Raw genomic sequence first — 21,691 nt, forward strand, 5'->3', positions numbered from 1 at the left:
ATTAAGTATAACTTTAATGGTAGCTACATACTAATGCTTAAAACCATCAAAAATACATACTATAACTATACAAGACAGAAATTTGCTATTTGGTCAGAATTCTACAGTTCAAATTTCAGAAAGCTTTCTGCATACCTTTAGGCAGTACACCACTATCCACAAATAACTGTGTGGAAAAGTTAATAAATTTCAAGACTACAAAATGTTAGTTTTATTGTGGGCTGGAGCAATTGCACAGCTGATAGGGAATTTGTCTTAACCCCAAAACCCACCAGGAGTGATCTTTGAGCACAGAGCCCTGTGCACAGCCAGGTGTGGTCAAAAACACAAAACAAAAATTTAGAAATTTTATTGAATTGTCAATATAACCTACATAAAGCTAAGTATATAAAACTAGTATTGCAAAACCGTTAGCCACAGGGAAAAACAGACACACTGTACAATTACAAACAAAAAAATGTAACTTTCTACCTAGATTTTTGTAAAAGAAATAAACATTCATCTAGAAATGCTATGCTGAATATGTAATCAATTTTTTTACTCCAAGTACGATAAAGTACACAACCCAATAACATAACAAAAAATCGTTCACATTCACAAAATATTAAACTTACCTTTTTATCTTCTTTTACTTTGTGGGTTTTTTTCTTCATTTTCTTTTCATCTAACTCCTGGTCTGAAGTGATTGCAGGATTATCAATTCCAGCTTTCCAAGTTTCAACTGGAGAAAGTAGTGGATCTTCTTCACTTCCACGATGTCTTCCTTTTCTCTTTGTTTTAGAAGTAGTGAAAGCTTCATCATCACTTGCATCTGAATGTGTTCTCCTATAATACGATTTGGCTTTACTAAATAGAGTTTTAGATTTGTATTTGTATTTTGAAGGCCTCCGTTCTCCATGACTTTTTGAGGTTCTATCAGAAAATCCATTTTCTTCATCTCCTTGGGTATTATTTACAAACGAGTTTCGAATTTTAATAATGCGATTCTGACTATCATCAGGGACAACATATATCTCATCAGGATAACCCTTTTGTTTGAATATTGTATCAATGGGCTCCGCATAATTATCCGATGGATCCATATCTTCAGGATGTGCCAAAGGAACCCGTGAAGTCTGTTTTCTTGGATTTTTACCAATTCCAGCTTCAATTGTTTTTAAAAGATTTGGATCCAGTTTCTTCACATTTGTCTTAGGTACTACTGGTTTAGGTTTAATAGGTGGAGGCACTTTATGGTTGCGTTCATGGTCATGACAATTTGGGGTGCTATGAATAGGATATTCATTTCCTTCCAAATCTAATCTATACCTAGATCTGTCACTAGGTGTTGGAAGCAACTGTACATCATCCCCAATTGGACTATATGGAGGTGGTGCTTCTGTATCATCATCTGAATCAGGATAGTTGTTATAGGGAAAACAGTCTCTGGGAGATGGTAGAAAAACATCCTCATTTTGATGGGAGGATTCCCTTGTATTATCAGACAAATAGGAATTTTCTATCATATTCTTTTTCTCGAGAACATCACTGAAAAATAGTGTAAAGACCTCTGTTTGCCGATGATACTGTGATAAAGAATATAATGCTGTGAATTTAGCAGTGATCTCAGTTGCAATATGTTCGCCTTCAGTCATTAACTCTTTAATGGCCTCATTTTCAAAAAAGTCTGCTTGGCTGTCAGTAACCGCCACTAGTTGTACGGGAATCGTGTCCTGAACTTCTGATAAAAATGCTCTAAGCATTCCCATAGATGCCTTCCGTTTAGCAGAATAAACTAATATATATCCATGAACCAGTTCATCTTTCCTTACTCCAATTGAGGAATGGTATGACAATATTGTGATCTGTATTCGTCTTCTTTTCTCACCAATGATTTTATCAAGCATTAAGGAATTATTCTGCCCAGCTTGTGCAGCACTGCAAGAATGAGAATCCAGGAAAGGTGAAAGAATAAGATCCACACTAAATGGATCACCACACATGGCACACATTACAATTCTCAAGTCAGCTTCTGCTACATCCTTATTTGTGGGAACGGGGCTCACCACATCTAAGTTGTGTTTAACTGATTCTAATACTCCTCTTAGAGCTTGCTTTATTTGAGTTTCATTAAATTTACGAGGATATGTACCAGCAGGAACATCTACAAAAGGACACTGCAACTTGTTTGCCAACTGTTGCCCTTGGTGCCTTAGAATTGGCAGATTTTTACTTATAGACTCTCTCTGATTAGCTAGAATTAGTGTAAATGGAAGATTAGCCATATATTTATCTTTTCTGATCTGAGAAGCTTCAGTTCTTATTTTTCCAATAAATTCCCCAATAAAATTCAGTGACTCGATGGAATTAAATACACAGAAGCACCCATGTGGTTTAAAGGCGGCAGTCCATAATTGACTTAGAAAGTAAGGCGACTTGGCATCAACTGGCCGAAGATCAAGTTCATAAATTTTTCCATCTAAGGCATACTCATCATCAGTGGACTGTGTCCTTATCTCATTTGCTAATTCTTGAGCAAGGCCATCCTTCCCTAAAATGAAAAGGTTAACTTTGTCTATACTGGTACTGTCATGATATAATCGTAAACGACCATGATCCAATTGCAAGAGACTGCTAGCAAGTAATTGCTCCACTTTAATGTCTGTACAATTTTGGCCACTAAGACAGGTCTCTTTAGTTGGGTGATAAACAAACCCTATATGTTTAAGTAGAAGAGATTCCCTATCAGGTGCAAGTTTCTGTAAAGCTTTATATCTAGGTTCTTCACTCAAAACTGTATGAATTTCACTCATTTTATCTGAACTAGGTGTTGCATTAAGATCTAAATCATAAAAAAGTTCAGAGTGCTCAAAAAGCATTTCCTGAAACTCTTCTTTGGCTTTTTCAACTATTTCTCTCTGATGCCTACTATATACCTCTTTACTATCAGCCTCAGTGATGTATTTGAAGGCTTCATCCTCCATAACAAAGCACATGACTTCCTCCCATGGCTGTCCAGGTGAAATGAACTGAATTTTTTCCAAAGTCTTTTTGAATTTTTCCTTCATTTCTACCCTTCTCTTCTCTGATATTAGATGTTGTACATGGTTCTGATATACTTTTTCAGCTTCTAAAGTGCTCAGGAGGTCAAATGGTATTCGTCTATCATTAATTTTGTCTATGTGATCTGTTTCATCCCAAGGTGTTCTCTCTAGCACCACAAAACATAACTGAAAATCCGGTCTCTTTTCCATTAACTTTAGAGCTTCTGACCAGTTCAAATGTTCAATTTCTTCTAAATTTGGCAAAAGAGTGTTAAAAGCTCTTGGCAAAGTATTTATATATTCTTCTCTTCTTTTTCTTATATGCTCCTGTTTAAGTTGTTCTATATGTTTTGAGAATGTATTTCTGGCCTTCCGTGTTCCCTCTAAGTTGATGTATTCTTCATAATCAGGATGATTTTTTAATTTATTACTAACAGTTTTCCAAGTTGCATGATAATCTCTCACAGTCTGTACAAGTTTTTCAAACTTATCTGTTGCTGTGACAACAAGTTGTCTCTGTGTTTTATAAGCATCCAGATACGGAATAATTTTAGGCTTGCCACGAGTTTTATCCAACATTTGTACCAGTGCAGTGAAACATGTCTCAATGTTGACATTAAATCGTGCTGATGTTTCCACTACAAGAAGGTTCTTTTTGTTTGAAGCAAATGCCTGAACTTCTCTAAGATAATGATCCACACACTCATCACACTTAGTGGCTGCTATTATTACAGGTTTTTTTGATTTTGACAGTTGGACAAAAAGGTTATTCACAAATTTAAGTTGATCGTCGAACTTCCTATTGCATCCCTGACTTACATCAATGCACAATAAAAATCCATCTACATTGAGCTTCCCTTCAGGCATTTGCTTTTGTTCAAAGTCTTGTTCCAAGCCTAGCTGATCAGTGCAAATGTACATTAGTTTTTCTGCTGACTGCAGTTTAGAGGCAGCTGCACGTTTTATATACGGTTGCAAATTTGTACTCCGATGAGGAAGGAAAGTCTGGTCGTCAATGAACTCTGTTTGTTCAATGACATGAATTTTGCATTCTACTCCATCTTCACCATTTTGTGTAATGTCACCCCAGTACAAAAAGTGATCATTGTTTACTACTCGTCCTCCAAAGTCAATGGTGCTAAGCACAGAAGTATGCTCTTGATAATATTCATCTGCCTTTGATCGTACAAATCTATTGCACAGACAAGATTTTCCAACTCCACAGTTACCCTTGTCCTTCTCAGTACCAGAGAGTCCAACTACACTGATGGTATAGGATGGGGGGCGAGGCTCTTTGTTTTTTGCCATCATCACTCTATTCTCATGTCTCTACATTCATAAAGGTAAGCAGATGTACTTCTCATTCTGAAAATAAAATCAACTCAAAATATAGATTCTGTATTTCAGAACTATATTTGGTTCTTTGTATTTCCCTCATGTCTGTGCAGAACTGTCTTCAAGATCATATGGATCATCTTCCTAGAAAGGAAAGAAAAAAAAAAATCTCAGTCATAAGTTAAGCACATTAGTTATGTATATATAGCAGATGTCTGTAACAAAAGAACGATGAAAATTTATGCATTTTAAGAAACCACTACAAAAGCAATTTGAAATTTATTGCTATAAACACAAGTCACAGTCACAGTCATCCTGTTGCTCATCGATTCGCTCAAGTGGGCACCAGTAACGTTTCATTGTGAGACTTATTATTACTGTTTTTGGCATATCGAACACACCACGGGTAGCTTGCCAGGCTCTGCCGTGTGGGCGCAATACTCTCGGTAGCTTGCCGGGCTCTCCAAGAGGGGTGGAGGAATCAACACAGGACGGCTGAGTGCAAGGTGAACACCCCTACCACTGTGCTATCGCTCCAGCCCGTAAATACAAGATGATCTCAAAATTTATGGCAATCAAGGGCCTGGAGGTAGTTAAGAAGCATTGAAGTGCCTTTTGCATGCAGGTCCCCTGGCAGAATACTCAACACAAAACTGAGTAGCAGCCCCTAAATGCTACCAAGGTATGGGTCCTTTCGACCTTCCAAAGTATGGCAATGAAAAGCAAAATAAAATTTAATGCCATTTCTCAGGGCTGGAGAGAGGGTATAATAGGTAAAGTAATTATGAAAGTGCCTTTCAATACCAGGTATCACATGTAATCCCTTGAGTACCAGCGAGTATTATCCCTGAGCACGGAACCAAGAGTAAATTCCTAAACACTGCAAAATATGGCCCCAAACAAAATAAGTTTAATGTGATTTCTCAAACTTTAAAATACATACTTCCTAATTAAACATGCAACTGTCTTTATTTCACATGAAGTGCTTGAAGAAAGAACTAATCTTTTCTCCTTAATTTTCCTACCTTCTGTGAAACATACTAGATGCAGTAAACAACTCCCTGAAAATTTACAAACATTTCAATTGTGCCATTCCTTAAAACTTGCTCCCTAAATCAGAATTTCAAATTACACCACTCCTCAAGACTTGTTCCCTAAACAGTATTTCATACAAATTTTAGGTTGGTTTGTTTTTTTTTGAGAGGGATAGTAATGATTGGGGTCATACCTAGAGATGTTCAGAGCTTATTCTCAGCTCTTTGCTCAGGAATCATTCTTGGCACTGCTCAGTGGAGTGTACATAGTGTTGGGGGCAAACCTGGGTCAACTGTGTGCAATGCAAACACTCCTGTAAATATCTCTTTGACCTCCCTTAAGATTTTAGAATTTAAGTTTCTTTTTTCTACCAAGAAATATCAACATATGGACTGGAGCATTAGCACAGTGGAGACAGCGTTTACCTTGCATGTAGCCAACCTGGGTTCAACCTCCAGCATCTCATATAGTCCCCTGAGCACCACCAGGACTCATTCCTGAGTGCAGAGCCAGGAGTCACCCCTTAGCATCGCCAAGTGTGACCCCCCAAAAAGTTGTCCCCCACAAAACAAGTATCAATATATTCCTGTGAAATCTGTCAAATTTTATAATTAAAGCAATGAAGAACCCAAGTAGTTAGCCAGGAAATAGAAATGGACAGTTAAGGAAAACAAAGTCAGCATTTAAATATATCAATGTTTTCTTTGCTAAAGTAAGGGATCCCTTTATTTTAAAAACAAAAGAATAGATACCACAAGTAGTGGAGGTGAGGAGATGGCCCCTAAGGGTCATTCCCAGTGAAGCTCAGAGACCACCAGGGCTACAAACCAAGTAGTGCTGGAAGCAGGGCATGTAATGCCTGAACAGAATGGTAGGCACGTGCTCTAATACTTGAGCCATTATCCACAGCCTCAGACGAACCAATTTTTGTCTTATCTTCAAGTCCAATTCTAGAAAATACAGTAAATGGAATTTTTTATTTTAATCCTAGCATGAATTTCTAACTAGATTTGAAGCATAGAATTTCTGTCAAATTGTTTCTAAATGTCTTTGATTTCTGCATTTATTTCCCCTCAGAGATAGTACAAAATGCTCATGGACCACATTTTGAGCAGAACTAAAGTCACTGTCACTGTCATCCCATTGCTCATCGATTTGTTCGAGCGGGCACCAGTGAAGTCTCTCATTGAGAGACTTATTGTTACTGTTTTTGGCATATCCAACACGCACGGGTAGCTTGCCAGGCTCTGCTGGGCGGGCTTGATACTCTCAAGCTACTCTCGGTAGCTTGCCGGGCTCTCCGAGAGGGGCAGAGGAATCGAACTTGGGTCGGCTGCGTGAAAAGCGAACGCCCAACTGCTGTGCTATCGCTCCAGCCCAGAACTAAGGTAAAAAAGATTATATATTTAAGATGGCCTTTTAGAGCTATTTGGTATATCAACATTACTGTATAACTTTTAAGAATCTCATCTCGGGTAGTTATGCAGAAATAATAAATCATCACCTATGAAGGTTTTCTTTAGTCAATGGGATGCTTTGTATATGGGAGGCCTGGATTCGAGTCCTGGAATTACATTATTATCCATGTGTTACCAGGAACAACCCCTTTGCACAGAGGCAGCAGACCCCAGCACTGCTATATATGGCCCAAACACCTCCCCACAAAAGTTTCATTTCAGTCTTCCAAAAATACATTATTTCAACCACGCTGAAATTTAGCAAGACAAATATCCAGTCATGTACATCAATATACATGAGAAACATCTTCAATCCAGGCAACATAAAGAATATAAAGCACATGGGGGTGGGGGAAGGTGGGACTAAAGAGCAACCACATTACCAAATTCCTGGACTTTTCAAATTACTTCAATTGCAAGCAAATATCTAGTATGCAGCATATTTGCTTTATTAACGACTTTGTCTAATTGCTTCTGTAATCTAAATTTTTTACTAGTAGCACTGTAGCACTGTCATCCTATTGTTCATTGATTTGCTCGAGCAGGCACCAGGACAACCATGCGAGCAAGATGAGTCTAAAAAGGATTCAGCACGATCAACCATATCCACATGGTGACCAAGCTCACTAAAGTTTCGCAAGAGTTCAAGATGCCACTCTAACGTTCATCGATTTAAAGAAGGCCTTTGATTCTGTTGAGACTAAAGCGGTCATCAAAGCCCGAGCCAAGCAGGGCATTCAAACTCATCAAGATCAAGATCCTCCTTGAGCTGTATTAACGGATTCACCACCAGGATCTCACCATTCTACAAGTGATCACTGACGTAAAGAGGGGGGTTAGGCAGGGTTCACCGAAACTATTCAGTGCAACCCTCCAGAACGTCATGCGACAAATGGAATGGGTGGAAGAGGACAAAGAACCTCTGGCACCAGGTACATCTTTTCGACACCACCGTTCTTCCTGCACTAACATATGCCTCAGAGACTTGGGCCCTACGCAAACAGGATGAGAACGCTATTCGGGCATCCCAAAGAGGAATGGAAAGAGCTATGCTTGGAGTATCACATTTCACTCAAGTGAGAGAAGGAATCCGGAGTTCCGATCTCCGTTGACGATTAAGAATCAGGGACGCTGTCTCGTTTGCTTAGGCTTCAAAAATCAGATGGACCGGACACATAGTGCAATTCACAGACGGCCACTGGACTAGAGCTGTTACCGAAAGGATTCCACGGGATGTCAAAAGACTGCGTGGCCACCCACCAACGAGATGGTCAGACTTCTTTGTCAAAACCCTGAATGAACGATTTGAGGCTCTTCCTGTTCCTGGAGTGAGCAGATACCATTGGGCTACCCTAGCACGTGACAGGGACAAATGGAGACATTACTGGCGCCCGTTCGAGCAAATCGAAGATCAACAGGATGACAACTGATACAAGTGAAGTGATACATTCTCTGTCTGTCCCTCTCCCAGGTTCATTTTCACTCAACTAATACGCTCCATGTCCACCCATGAATAAGTGAATTTCATTACCATTTTATTCCACTGCATAGTATTCCACTGTGTAGATAATGGAATAGTTTCTTTGTCTAGCCACCTGCTCTTGGGCACTTGGTTTCCAAATTCTGGCTATTGTGATTAGCACTACAATGAAAACAGAAATGCAGATGGCTTTTCTTCACTGTGTTTAGGGGACCCAAGGGTATATTCCCGAATTTGGTATTGTTGGGTCATATGGAAGCTCAACTTCCAGTTTTTTGAGGAACACCATTATTGTTTTCCAAAAAGGATGGAACAATCATCAATCCCACTAGCAGTGAATGAGGTTCCCTTTTCCACCTCCCCACAGTCATGCCCACACTGGTTGTTATTTTTAATGAGTACCAGTCTCTCTGATATAAGAAGATACCTCATTGTTTTGATTTGCATCTCCCTGATGATATGGAATACTTTTTCACATGCTTTTTGGCCATCTGTATTTCCTGAGGAAGTTCCTGTTCATTTCTTCTCCTCACTTTTTGATGGGGCTGAATTATTTTTTCCTTGTACAGTTTTTTCTGTCTTATATATATCTGATATTAATTCCCTATCATATAAGTGTTGGGTAAATAATTTTTCCCAGTCCACAGCTGTCTTTGAAACCTGGATATCATTTCATTTGACGTGAAGAAACTTCTTGGTTTAATGTAGTCCCATTTGTCTTTGCTCCCACTGCTTGGGTCAATGGTACTATATCCTTGAATATGACTTTACTTCAATGTCATGTAAACTCCTGTGTTTATGTATCTTATGGATTCAGGCTTTAAGTCATTTTAATTTGACTCTTGTGTAGTGTTAGAGGTCCAAGTTCAGTTTTTTGCATGCAGTTGCCCAGTTTTCCCAGCACCATTTGTTGTAAAGGCTTTCCTTGCTCCACTTCATATTTCTTGTGCTTCTGTGAAAGAGTAAATGCTCATATATTTGAGGGCCTGTGTTGGGATATTCAACTCTATTCTACTGATGTGAGGGTCTGTCTTTATCCAAATAACATGCTGCTTTAATTACTATCTTTTTGTAGCAATTTCAAGTTGTGTAAAGAGATGCCTCCCATCTTTTTTCCAAGGATTTCTTTAGCTCTTCAGGGGACTGCATTGAATCTGTACACTACTTTGGGAAGTAATGCTATTTTGATGTTAATCCTCCTAATCCATGAGTAGGGTATGTGTTTCCATTTCCTTCAGTGTTTTGTAATTTTCTTTGTATTCGTCTCTCACCTCTTTAGTTATGAGGCACAATTGTGAATGTGCTATTTTTAAAAAAATATATCTTTCTTCTAACATTTATATATAAGAAAACAATGGAATTTTCCATGTTGATTTTGTAGGCTGACACTTTACTATATAAATCTATTGTTTCTAGGAGCTATTTGTATTTTAGGATTTTCTAAACATAGTATCATGCCATTTGCATATAGAGAGAGCCTGAGTTCTTCCTTTCCTCTCTGATATCTTGACTGATCTTTTTTTCTTGCCTGCTATGAGAAATACTTCCAGTACTATACCGAAAAGAAGTGAGAGTGGGCAACCTTGTCTCATATCTAACATTAAGTAAAGGCTTTTAGTTTTTCTTCACTGAGAATAAGTGAGGGCTTGTGGTAAAGAGCTTTGACTACATTGATGAGTTTTTTCAACTCCCATATATTTTCAGCTTATTTTATAAATTCTATTTTCACCTTACATCTCATATAAACACGGTGGTTTGCAAAGTTGTTCATTTGTTACAGACATTCAATATACGAACACAAATCTGTACCACCATTGCACCCTTCCACCAGCATTATCACTAATTTTTCCAACCACCCTTATGCCTGTCCCTATAGCAGGCCCTCAATTTGTTTTATATTGCTACAATTTGTTAAAAGAATGGTCAAAAAATGTTTCCACAGAAGAAAGTTAGTGAAGACTATGTATCTCATCATGGAGCTAAAAATTCTTGTTTAAGAGAATACTAAGATGTTGATACAGTTTAAGTCTTCTATGTTGATATTTTCTTAATTGAGCTTGGATGACTTCTACAGTCTGGATCATGGCTGGTGAAAGAGCTTACATGGGGCCAGTGGTGGTCTGTGGGCATGACTGCCACAGCTTCTGGAAGTACAGGGAGATGGGGGAAGGAAGTCCATCCCTGACTCCATGAAAGTCTGGTCAGCTCCCATTTTAGTTTTAATTATGAATGGGTGCTGGATCTTGTCAAAAGTTTTCTCTCCAACTACTGATATCATATGGTTTATATATTTTTCTTTTATTAATATGGTGTATTGTGTTGATTGACTTGCATATATTAATCCATCCTTGAGTCCTACTTGGTCATGATATATGATCTTTTTGATTAATTGTTGGATTATATTTGCTTTTACTTTGCCAATAATCTCTGCGTCTGTATTCATCAAGGATATCAGTTTGTAATTCTCTTTCCCACTCTTTCTCCTCCCGCCCACCCCCCCCCGCCCCTGTGGTGTCTCTGCTTTTGATATCAGAGTGATATTTGCAGCATATAAACTGAAGTGTTTCAGTTTCTTCAATTTCCTGGAAAAGCTCAAAGTAATTTCTGATGATCTTTTGAATTTTTGTGGTTTCTGTTGTGACATCCACCCTTTCACTTCTGATTAGGTTATTAGGTTTTAATCTCTCCTTATTTGTAGAGTCTTACTAGTGCTTTATTGATCTCATTTATTTTTTCCAAAAAACAACTCTTGCTTTCATTGATCTTTTGGATTGCTTTTGGGGATTCCAGTTCATTAATTTCTGCTCCAAGTTATATCATTTCCTTCCTCCTGCCTGTTTTGGGTTCCTTTAGCTAGTCATTTTCCAAGATCTTAAGCTGGGAAGTCAAGTTATTTATGTGGGCCCTTTCTTCCTTCCTGATGAAGGCTTGCAGAACATAAAATTTTCCTCTTAATACTGATTTTGCTCTGTCCCACAAACTCTGGTAGTTGATCTTCTCATTCTTGTTTCCAGGAATCCTTTGACTTCCTCTCTAACCCGTTGGTGGTTCAGTAGTGAGGTTTAATTTCTAGGTGTTTGACTCTCTTTTTTTGTGGAGGACTGTTTGTGTCCCAGCATGTGGTCTATCTTGGAGAATGACCCATGTGCACTGGAGAACATGTGTTCTGGTTTTGGGGAAATGAAAAGTACTGTAAATATCTACTAATCTGCTCTCTTCCATTTCTTCCTTTAAAAACAGTATTTCCTTGCCGAGTTTTCTCTGTCAAGAGGTGAGAGTGGTGTATCCAACTACCACTGTGTTGCTATCATGTCCTCCTTGAAATCAATTAAAAGTTGTCATAAATTATTTGTTGATCCCTCACTGGGTGCACATATGTTTAGGAGTGTGATTTCTTCTTGATGTACATATCCTTTTATTACCAAGAAATGACCTTCATGGTGGTCGCTTAAAACATTTTCACTCTTAAAGCTATGTCATCTGATACTAAGTATGGCCACCCCAGCCTTTTTAAAGGAGTTGTTTACTTGAAGAATTGTTTTCCAATCTTTGGATTTGAGTCCGTGCTTGCTCTTAACTATTCAAATATATTTCCCACAGGCAACAGAACATTGGATTCAATTTCCTAATCCATTTTGCCAAAGTCTCCTGGTAAGTTTAGATCATTGACATTGAGATGGAGTTTTGTGCCATCTTTCTGTAGAAGTTTGGTGCATTTGTGGGGTTTGTCTTGCATTAAAGAAGTTTAGTTCTTTCAAAATTGGTTTTGAGTCTATTAAGTTCCTGAGCTGCTGCCTATCCATGAAATTGTGCATCATTCCTTCAAATTTGAATGAGAATCTGCTGAGTTGCTGAGTAGTTTTTTTTTTGGTGAGATCTTTATTTCAGTGAGTTTTTTTTTCTTTTAAACCATATCCCACCAATGACCTCAGGCCTGGAGGGTCTTGTTTTCATAGGTCTAGTGTAAATCTTGGGGCTGGAGCGATAGTGCAGTGGGTAGGGCATTTGCCTTGCATGAAGCTGACCTGGGTTTGATTCCTCCGCCCCTCTCGGAGAGCCCAGCAAGCTACCCATGGCGTATTCGATATGCCAAAAACAGTAACAAGTCTGTCTCCCAATGGAGACGTTACCGGTGCCTGCTGGAGCAAAACAATGAGCAACGGGATGAAAGTGATGACAGTGTAAATCTTAGGGACGTTTGTTTATAAGTTCCTCTGATCTTGCTGTTTTCGGTACTGTTATCTCTATGTATAGTTTTCATCATTCTCTTTAGGATATGTCTTGAAATCTTGGGTCTCCTTTACTGGTACCTTCAGAATTCCTGGATCTGCACACCTGCATTCTCTAGCTCTGGGAACTTTTCAGCAATGTCGTCTTTAACTATTACTTCCTCACTGGGGTTGCCTTCCTGTCCCTCTTATGATTCTTATATTGTTCCTGTTAACTTTATTCCAAAGATCTGTCATTCATGAGGTCTTTTTTCATCTTCTGTTGTTGCTTGAGGTTTTCCGCATTTCATCCGCACTCAATGATTCTGTCTTCAGCTGCTGTTACTCTACTAAGGCCTTTCATTGAGCTTTTAATTTCACCTACCAAGTTTTTCAATTCTGATATTACTGACTGTAGTTTTCTTATTTCTGTTCTCATATCCTCCTGCATTTTACTGTGTGTCCATTCCACTATTTGAGTTCATTAAACATCCTCACCATTTCCTCTCAGAGAGATTATACAGGTGGATATTCCTTGTTGAGGTTTCAGGGCTTCTAATTTGCTCACTTCCCATGGTGGGTTCTGTGCTGTCTCCACATGTTCCTGTGGTAATCTGGAGGTGATTCTTTCAAATACACTATCGGTATTAACCCCACCCACTGCAAAGGAGGACTCTGGGGGAACTTGGTAGGTTGTGCTCAAAGATATTCCCTTCCAATTTAGTGTTCCTGTGTAACTATGTGGGCCTCTTGCAATGATTCAGGGAAGGCACTCTTTGGTCTGAACTTACTGCTACTCTTTTATTAAGGTTCTATTGTTTCTTGCACTCACCATTACTTTTGTGGGTTTTGAGGAAATGTTGAAGTAGGGACTAACAAACAGACCATTGGTCTAATGTGGATTGTGTAGTTAGGCTGCCATGGTGAAGGTCAGTCTAAGAGGCCAAGATGTGGATCTTATGAGATCTAGAGAGAGAAATTAACTAAAAGCCGTGTTAATAGCCACCTGCTTAGAAAATCACTGGACTGACCTGTGGTAGGAGATCAGCATTAGCAAGTTCAGGGTTCACCTGTCCACTCTGGGCTGCTCACTGTTGGTTGCAAAGTGTTCCAGTCTCACAGCTTACCAGAAAGTTCCCTCCCATGGGTCATTCACAGGGTTAGGGCTTTTAACAGGGAACCCGCACTGTATGTTTCTTCCTCAGGTCATTGGGGCTAAGAGGGGCTTCGACAGGGTGTCTGTGCTGGCTGTACACTCGGAAAACCAAGCCTACCAGTGGTCTGACAAAATACGGCAGTATCTTGTCTAATCACAGTCAAACAACTGAATATATTCTCTGAGATCTCTTCTTGGGCACACTTCCTTTCCTGCAAAGAGCTGTCAATCCCTTGCTCCAGCCTAGGTTCCACTGCTACCTGGAAAATCTGTAGGCACAGATCATTTTCCAAGCAAACAGAACAAGTAAAACAGGTGCAGTTTGAAGACTGCCTCTCGAGGCTGGTGAGATACAAAGTTCACTCTGCATCACTTCCCTGGGTAACCAAGGTGGGTAGAGGGGAGGCTGCCTCTACCATTCCCACTTCACGTAAGCCATCTGGGAAGCACACTCATTCTCTTTGGGGAGTCAGTAGTGGTTCTGTTCTGTTTTTCAGTTTGATTTTTGGGACCAAGAAAGCTGAAGATTAATGAAAATTATGTGATTAGACTTGAGACTTACAAATAGTTAATATGGCACCAGTAAAAAGAGATTAGGGTAATCATATCCAATCCTATTAACTCTTTAGGAGGAAAAAGTTTCCAAAAATCATAATCTGATTATAATCTGAATATTTACATCCCCAAACTTAATATTCTTAAACTGCACAAAAGAACAAGTAGACTAGTTACTCTTGAATATTTACTGAAAATAAATGTGAATTATGGATAACAAAGTCAGACATAGAAATAAAAAATGGTTTATAAAAATATGACAATGATCCCTATAATTAATGAAAAAATGAAAACACCACAGAACTCAAGGTTAACCTTTCTTATATAAAAAAATAAACTACCTAAAATATATTTTAAAATACATTAATGGAAAAACTGATTGCTTTGGGGAATTTTATGTTAAAGGACAAACACTAGAACCATGTATACTTCTTGAAAAAACTCTTTATTAAACATCTGTCTTGAAAACCAAAGAGCAACCCCCCAAATGTGAAAGAATGTTTCCTATCTTCTAGTTTTAGACATAATAAATTTTTAAAATAAGTAATAAAAACAGGACTGGGGGCTGGAGCGATAGCACAGCAGGTAGGGTGTTTGCCTTGCACGAGGCCAACCCGGGTTAGATTCCCAGTATCCCATATGGTCCCCTGATCACCGCCAGGGGTAATTCCTGAGTGCAGAGCCAGAAGTAACCCCTGTGCATTGCCGGGTGTGACCCAAAAAGCAAAAATAAACACAATAAATAAATAAAAAAACAGGACTGGAAAGATACTACAGTGGGTAGCAAGTAGTAAAGTGGATAGGGAGTTTGCCATATAAACAGCCAACAGGAGTTCAATCCCTGACACTCCATAAGGTACTCTAATCCTTGCCAGAGGTGATTCCTGAGCGCAGATCCAAATGTAAACCCTGTGCTCAGCCAGGTTTGGTCCAAAAGCAAAAAATTAAAAAATAACAAAAAGAGACTGTATGAATCTGAGTATTGTTGAAAATTTCCCACTACAAACTGAATGGTAAGTACATTTTATTGGTATTTCTCATGACCATATCTATGATCAAATATATATAAGGGTTCTACTCTCTTGTGCTATAAACTTAAGAAATTCTGGGCTACACTGTAAATAATTTACAATAAAAAGGCATAAGCAGAAATGAAAACACCATCACAAAATGCATTAAATATTTCCAAGACAGGGAATTAAGATGAGAAGGCATAAGTCATCACCCTGTAACTAGTCACTGAAAACTGGCAGGCCTTTTATAAAATAGAGAATTGAGTTCATATGTAATACTGAGGCTTCAACACATCTTAATTTGATAGTGGCAATCTGAATAATGATTAAGGTAAATAAGGTAGCTTTGGGCTAGGGAAATGGCTCAAAGGGTTGAAGTGCAAGCTTTGCATGTGGGAGCCACAGATTCAATCCCTAGCACTTCTTGGATACCTGTCCTGTAGGTGAGAGGGCCCTCCCCCCAAAAAAAATAGTAAAGTAGCTTTGCGTGACATTTATGGCTTGCACAATAAATTCACAGTAAACTGCGAATGAGACACAAAGGAAAAAAATATCCCATCCTTCTGCTAATAAAACACAAAGATAAAGAACATCCCATCCTTCTTTCTAATAATACAAGTTCTGGAAATTTGAAGTCAGCTCTAGGTCCTATGTCCTCACACAGGTCACATCACATTTTAGATTCCATGGGGAAATTAATTTTTTTTCCAACATGAGAAAAAAGGATGTTAGGCAAATAGTTGCTCTATCCTATTTCCCATCAAATAGTACCTTCTTTTTCTGATTTACTGGTTTATTTAAATCAGAAACTTCTGTTTAAGGAAAATATTTAGATTTTTAAAAGTCAAACCTATGCTTAAAGAAAAATGTCTTCACTCTGCCTGCAAAAGATTTTGTCGTTTCTTTAATGTGAATATGATACTGCCACCTCAGAGAAGATCTCATGAATCTGGCTATAATACATTGATGTATCTGAAGAGAAATGCAGCTATCTGGATAGCTTACATACACAAAACTGGTCTTCAACATGTAGGTCAAAACTTCATTCAATTAACCACGGTACTTATTCTACTGTACTTAGAACTAAATACCTTGCTTTCTGTACTGACAATGATCAACTAATTGCCAATATGTCACAGGTGTTAATCTGAAATTTTCATTTAAAAATGTCTAACAGCAATGTTTGCTATTGCACACAGCTCTTTATGTTTAACATCACTCTTTTTTTTTTCTTTTTGGGTCACACCTGGCGATGCAAAGGTTACTCCTGGCTCTGCACTCAGGAATCACCCCTGGCGGTGCTCAGGGGACCATATGGGATGCTGGGAATCAAAACCAGGTTGGCCTCGTGCAAGGCAAACGCCCTACCCACTGTGCTATCACTCAGGCCTCAACATTACTCTTATATACTTGTTCTTTTCTCTTAGCATTCAGTATCACACTTTGTTTCTTCCATGAATAAACCAAAAGTAGTAATAACTACTCCAAAGATTTAAGATTAAACTACTTTGTGATTCACAATATTCTTTTTTGGTCTATAGGCCACACTCAGCGCTTCTCTGGTCTTATATAAGCCTGGCTCTCAGCTCAAGGATCATTCCTGGCAATACTTGGGGGGAACACATAGGGTGAAAGGGATTGAACCTTGGTCGAGAACATACAAGGAAAGCAACCTGCCCACAGTTCTCTCTCTCTGGCCTCTCAACTTTCACTTTCTTAAACATCAGTGCTGTTTTTGATAATGTGGTATGATTTATTTTGCTTCAAAGATTTTAATATAATCTGCTTTTAATGGAGTTAGATTTTAATTTTTTTGCAACTTGTCACAAAACAATTGCATTCACTAATAAAAATTATCATTAAAAATATTTATAAGGCTGAAATATAGCCTAGCAATAAAGTACTTGCATACATATCTGAAGGCCCAGATTTGATCCTCAGCTCCACACAATACTGTACCAGGAAATTCCTATCGCCATATCTTATATATCGAAATTTATCACTGTTTACTACTTCTACTGTAACTGATCCCATCCACCATCACATTTCCAGCCCTAAAATATTCCAATGTCTTCTAAACTAATTTTTCTGATTTCACTTGTGACTCTTGCTCACCTTCCCCGTCTATTCACATTAGACTAGAGAGCACTCCTTTGGAAACTTAAGTCAGACCTTTCCGCTCTTCTTTCTGCTCAAAACCCCAATGATTTAGGAAAGTAAAAGTCAAGTTTTTATTTTTTTTAATTTTGTGGCTTTCAGGCCACACCCAGCAGTGGTCAAGCCTTACTCCTGGCTCTGCATACTGCAGAGGGACCATATGGGGTGCTGGGGATTGAACCTGGATCAGCCATATGCAAGTCAAGTGCCCTACCCACTGCACTATTGTTTTAGCTCCAAAGTCAAGTCCTTCTAAATACCAGAGGATCTGCCTTCTCCAGCACTAAACTTATGGCCTACTTTCATTCTATTCTCATGCTCATACTCTAGATGCACTGAGCAATGACTTGTTTCTCAATATGCTAGGCATGTACCTGTTTTTACATTTAAATTTTCCCTAATATTTCTAAAACTGTGCTCCTTTACTAATTCCTCATGTTCTTACTTTGCAATTATTTAGCCATTTGTCATTAACTCTATCCTTTTCCCCATCCCTCTTAAGGCTTAATAAAGAACGAGAAAGGCACAAATTTTTATTCCAAGAGCCTAGAACAGAAGCTCTCATGTAATAGTTAACTCATGAATCCTTGAATCAAAATTTCTAACACATAAGCGCACAAATTTAAGATTAAAAGAAATATGAAAAGTCATCATTTCTATAAATTACTCTTCAGACAAGACTATAATCAAGTGACTAGATAAATATCTATATAAAATTCCAACCATTTATATATGACTAAATACTCTGGAATCCTAAATGTTCTGGAATCATATACTAGAGGGATACAGGACTAAACTGTAAGTATGGAGATTGGTTTTTTTGGGGGAGGGGGGCTTTCTTGGTTTTTTACCATATTCTCTACACCCAAACAGGACTTGACATGGGTGAGAGGGACCTCAAAATAACTGATGACTATACAAATCAATCTCCCATCTCCAATCCTACGCCATTAGGAAATCTTGAAATTGCCACTTTAGTGACAAGTTACAAAAATATATATATATACTATTAGGCCCATAAAATCTATTAAGACAGAATATTCCAAAAGAAAAAAGTTCAAAACCATTTGTCTGCTCATTAACACTATGAGACTAACTCTAAACCTAAAGTGTCAATAAAAGTGCAAGAATCCAAGCAGATAATACTCTACAATTTCACTGAGTCTTACTCAGCGAGGTAATTCTGTTTTACCCAATTTTATCTTTTCCTATTTCAAGCAATTGTTGCTCAGGAAAATAAATTCCCTATAAAGTATAAACCCAAATGAATTATTTAGCCAATTAATTAATGCATTTTCCTCTAGCAGCATGTTGTCTCTTGAGAGGTCTTTATGTGAAAGTTATTCTAAATTCTTTCTCAGTCCATTTCCTTATTCTATGGCTGAAACATAAGAACCAAAGGTCACCTCATATTTATATCAACCTATGTCAACAAACTCGAAGTATTTACTGTGCTTATTTGCTATCTGCTTAAGCTTTATGTCCCAGGCTTTGAGTGTGCAAAGGTTATATCCAATAAGCTAGTGCTATGACATTCTCAGCTCCTTTCTAGAGTCTGGGTTCTTTCTTGTCACTTTCATTATACAAGTATTTCATCATACAACTATGGTAAAGTAGAACAATTTTCTTAATGATGGAATTGATAATAGTTAATGATAGTTAAACAAGAACTATGGAAAAGTGTACAGACAAAAAAGGAGGGGGGCTGGAGGATATTACAGCGGGTAGGGTGTTTGCCTTGCACGCTGTCGACCTGGGCTCGATCCCTAGCAGTCCATAAGGTCCCCTAAGCACTGCCAGGAGAAATTCTTGAGTGCAAAGCCAAGAGTAACCCCTGTGCATCGCCGAGTGTGACCCATAAAGCAAAAAAAAAAAAAAAAAAAAAAGATTAGGAATATAGAGCACATGCAGCCTGTACTACAAGGGTCCCAGAACCACCAAACATTTGCTGGAGCTATAGTACAGTAGATAGAACACTTCCCTTCCACTTGGCCAACCGGAGTTCAATCCCCTCAATCCCTGGCATCCTACATGGTCCCCTAAATCTGCCAGGAGTGATTCCTGAGCATAGAGAAGGGAGTAAGGTCTGACCATCGTGGGGTATGCCCCCTTCCCCCAAAAAAACAAAACAAAGGAACAAAAAAGACAATGTAAATACTGGAATATATGTTAATCAGTGTTAAGAGTACATATATGCCTCAACATGTGAGGCCCTGGGTTTTATCACTAGCATCACCGTAAATGAGGGGATGGTGTAGAAAAGCACTAGTCCACTATTTTTAAAAAGCCTGGATATAAAGGCAAAGTGCTACCATTAGGTGGGGACATTTTTTCTGCAACATATCAATTGGATACTTATTTGTGGGTGACACAATACAGGTAGATGGGGACCCAGTAGCTGAGGAAAAGCATCTGTGTCTGTTCCATCATGGATAACAAGGTTTTGTTAAACACAATTTCCCTGTGGGCCAGGCATTCCTCACACCAGGAATATCCTATGAACTGATGCTATACAGATTTAAATACATGAAAGAATGTTGCAAAGTTGAAATCTACCATGGCTTAGGGAAAAAATTTTTTTTCTCTTTTTGGTCACATCAGAGGTGCTCAGCATTCCTGGTAATGCTCAAGGGGCCTTATGGGGTGCCAGGGAGCAAAACTGGCAGTGCCCACTGTACTATCTCTCTGGTTCCAATGCTTAGAAATTTTCACATAAAAGCCCAGACTAACATTTCAGACTCTGTGTTCCACAGAGTATCCACTATAACTATTCAATTCTGCCACCATAGCAAAAGGAAAACACAGATACCTAATGAGTTTATGCTTATGATCACTGAAATATGAATTTCATTTAATTTTTAGCATCACAAAACTTTGGTTTTATCACCTATTTCTAAATTTAAAAAGGCATTATACATAAGCAGGCAATGGGGCCATATTTGGCTCAGAGGCTATAATCTACAGAGCCATACAAGAAATTTAAAATTTCATTTGAGAGAACTTGAAAAAACTAATTGGACTTGAATTTTTAAAAAGTCATTGAAGGGTGTGATTAAAGTGCTTGAGTATAGTTGTCATGTTGAAAAGTAAAGAATTATTTATTTCCGAAGCTATTACTAGATCTTTTAAGGCAAACAGAAGTTAGACTTTTAATAAGTTTTTTAAAAAGCCAAGTTGGAAGTGGAACACAAAACTGGATTTGAGAGGGCAAAAAGTCCAGGAGATGAACAAACACAAGAGGAATTTTAAAAGCACACGAGCTATTACAGAACAGAAAGAATACACCAAGACAAAGACAGCTTGGTGATTGGCTGTTTCACATAAAAAGTAAAGAAATGAGTCAATGTTTCATGATGAGAAACTAACATTTCAGCAACAGATAAGGGTTTCACATAAGTTTCAGGTGAAGACCTATCTCCAAAGACAAACTATTTGAGACTATCTGATTTATTTTTTCTTGAAGGAGGGGTTTGCTAGTTAGTTATGCCTTAGATCAATCTTAAATCCGCATGCATACAAGGCATGTGCTTTATCAAGAAGCTATATCCCCACCAATTTGATTTAATATCCTTCTGAGAAACATTAAGGAATTACACAATTAACAAAGAGTAGAAATTTGTATCTTTCAATTCCTCAGACTATAAGAACGTTAATTTTTCACTAATTCCCTCAAAAGTCAATAACAAATAATGGTACTGTCTTAGTTCAGAAAAGGTCAAGTATAGAAATACAAAAATCTGAGCCAGAAAGAGTACATGATCAACAAGATGAAAATGAACAAAGCATACCATATCAAGTCAAGATACAAATTTTTCCACGAATGTTTGACAATGTCAAATACAATTAACCAGAATATACAGCAATTTCCTCACCACATTATTACCTGTGCATTAATACTTTTCCCAAGTCCTTTAGTTTCGTTCAGAAGGTATACAACACACTTTTTGGCTTTCGGGTTGCACAGCTTGCTGTTCAGGGTACTCATTTCGAGCTGGCCTTAGTAGATCATGATGTGCAAGGACTGAAGCCTGAGTTTCCTATGCAAAGCTCTTAAAGCTATCTCTGTGACTCCCTCTTTATATTTCCTCTCCTGCGAATTTATCCTGAACTTCACTGTGCTTTTGTTCCACACTGTCATTACCTAAATGACTTTTTTTCTCATTTAGCCTAATCTTAAGCAACTTTCAAGTTATATGTCCCCTAAATTAAATCGTTTACAGTGACTTTTCATTCTTTTAAATTTAACTTATTTTTCACAAAGACCATCACGGC

At 38.2% G+C, this 21,691-nt stretch overlaps 1 protein-coding gene across 3 annotated transcripts in view; it reads right to left on the reverse strand.

Moving 5' to 3' along the window:
* Positions 1-21,691, reverse strand: part of ARHGAP5 (Rho GTPase activating protein 5) — a 92,762-nt gene that overhangs the window by 66,838 nt on the left and 4,233 nt on the right. For all 3 annotated transcript variants that reach the window (XM_055130133.1, XM_055130134.1, XM_055130132.1), the window contains exon 2: positions 615-4,502. In XM_055130133.1, coding sequence (XP_054986108.1) covers positions 615-4,334 — 3,720 coding nt within the window. In that variant the 5' untranslated portion in view covers positions 4,335-4,502. The remainder of the gene's footprint in view (positions 1-614; positions 4,503-21,691) is intronic.

This window comes from Sorex araneus, chromosome 3, assembly GCF_027595985.1.
Source record: "Sorex araneus isolate mSorAra2 chromosome 3, mSorAra2.pri, whole genome shotgun sequence".
Lineage (NCBI taxonomy): Eukaryota > Metazoa > Chordata > Mammalia > Eulipotyphla > Soricidae > Sorex > Sorex araneus.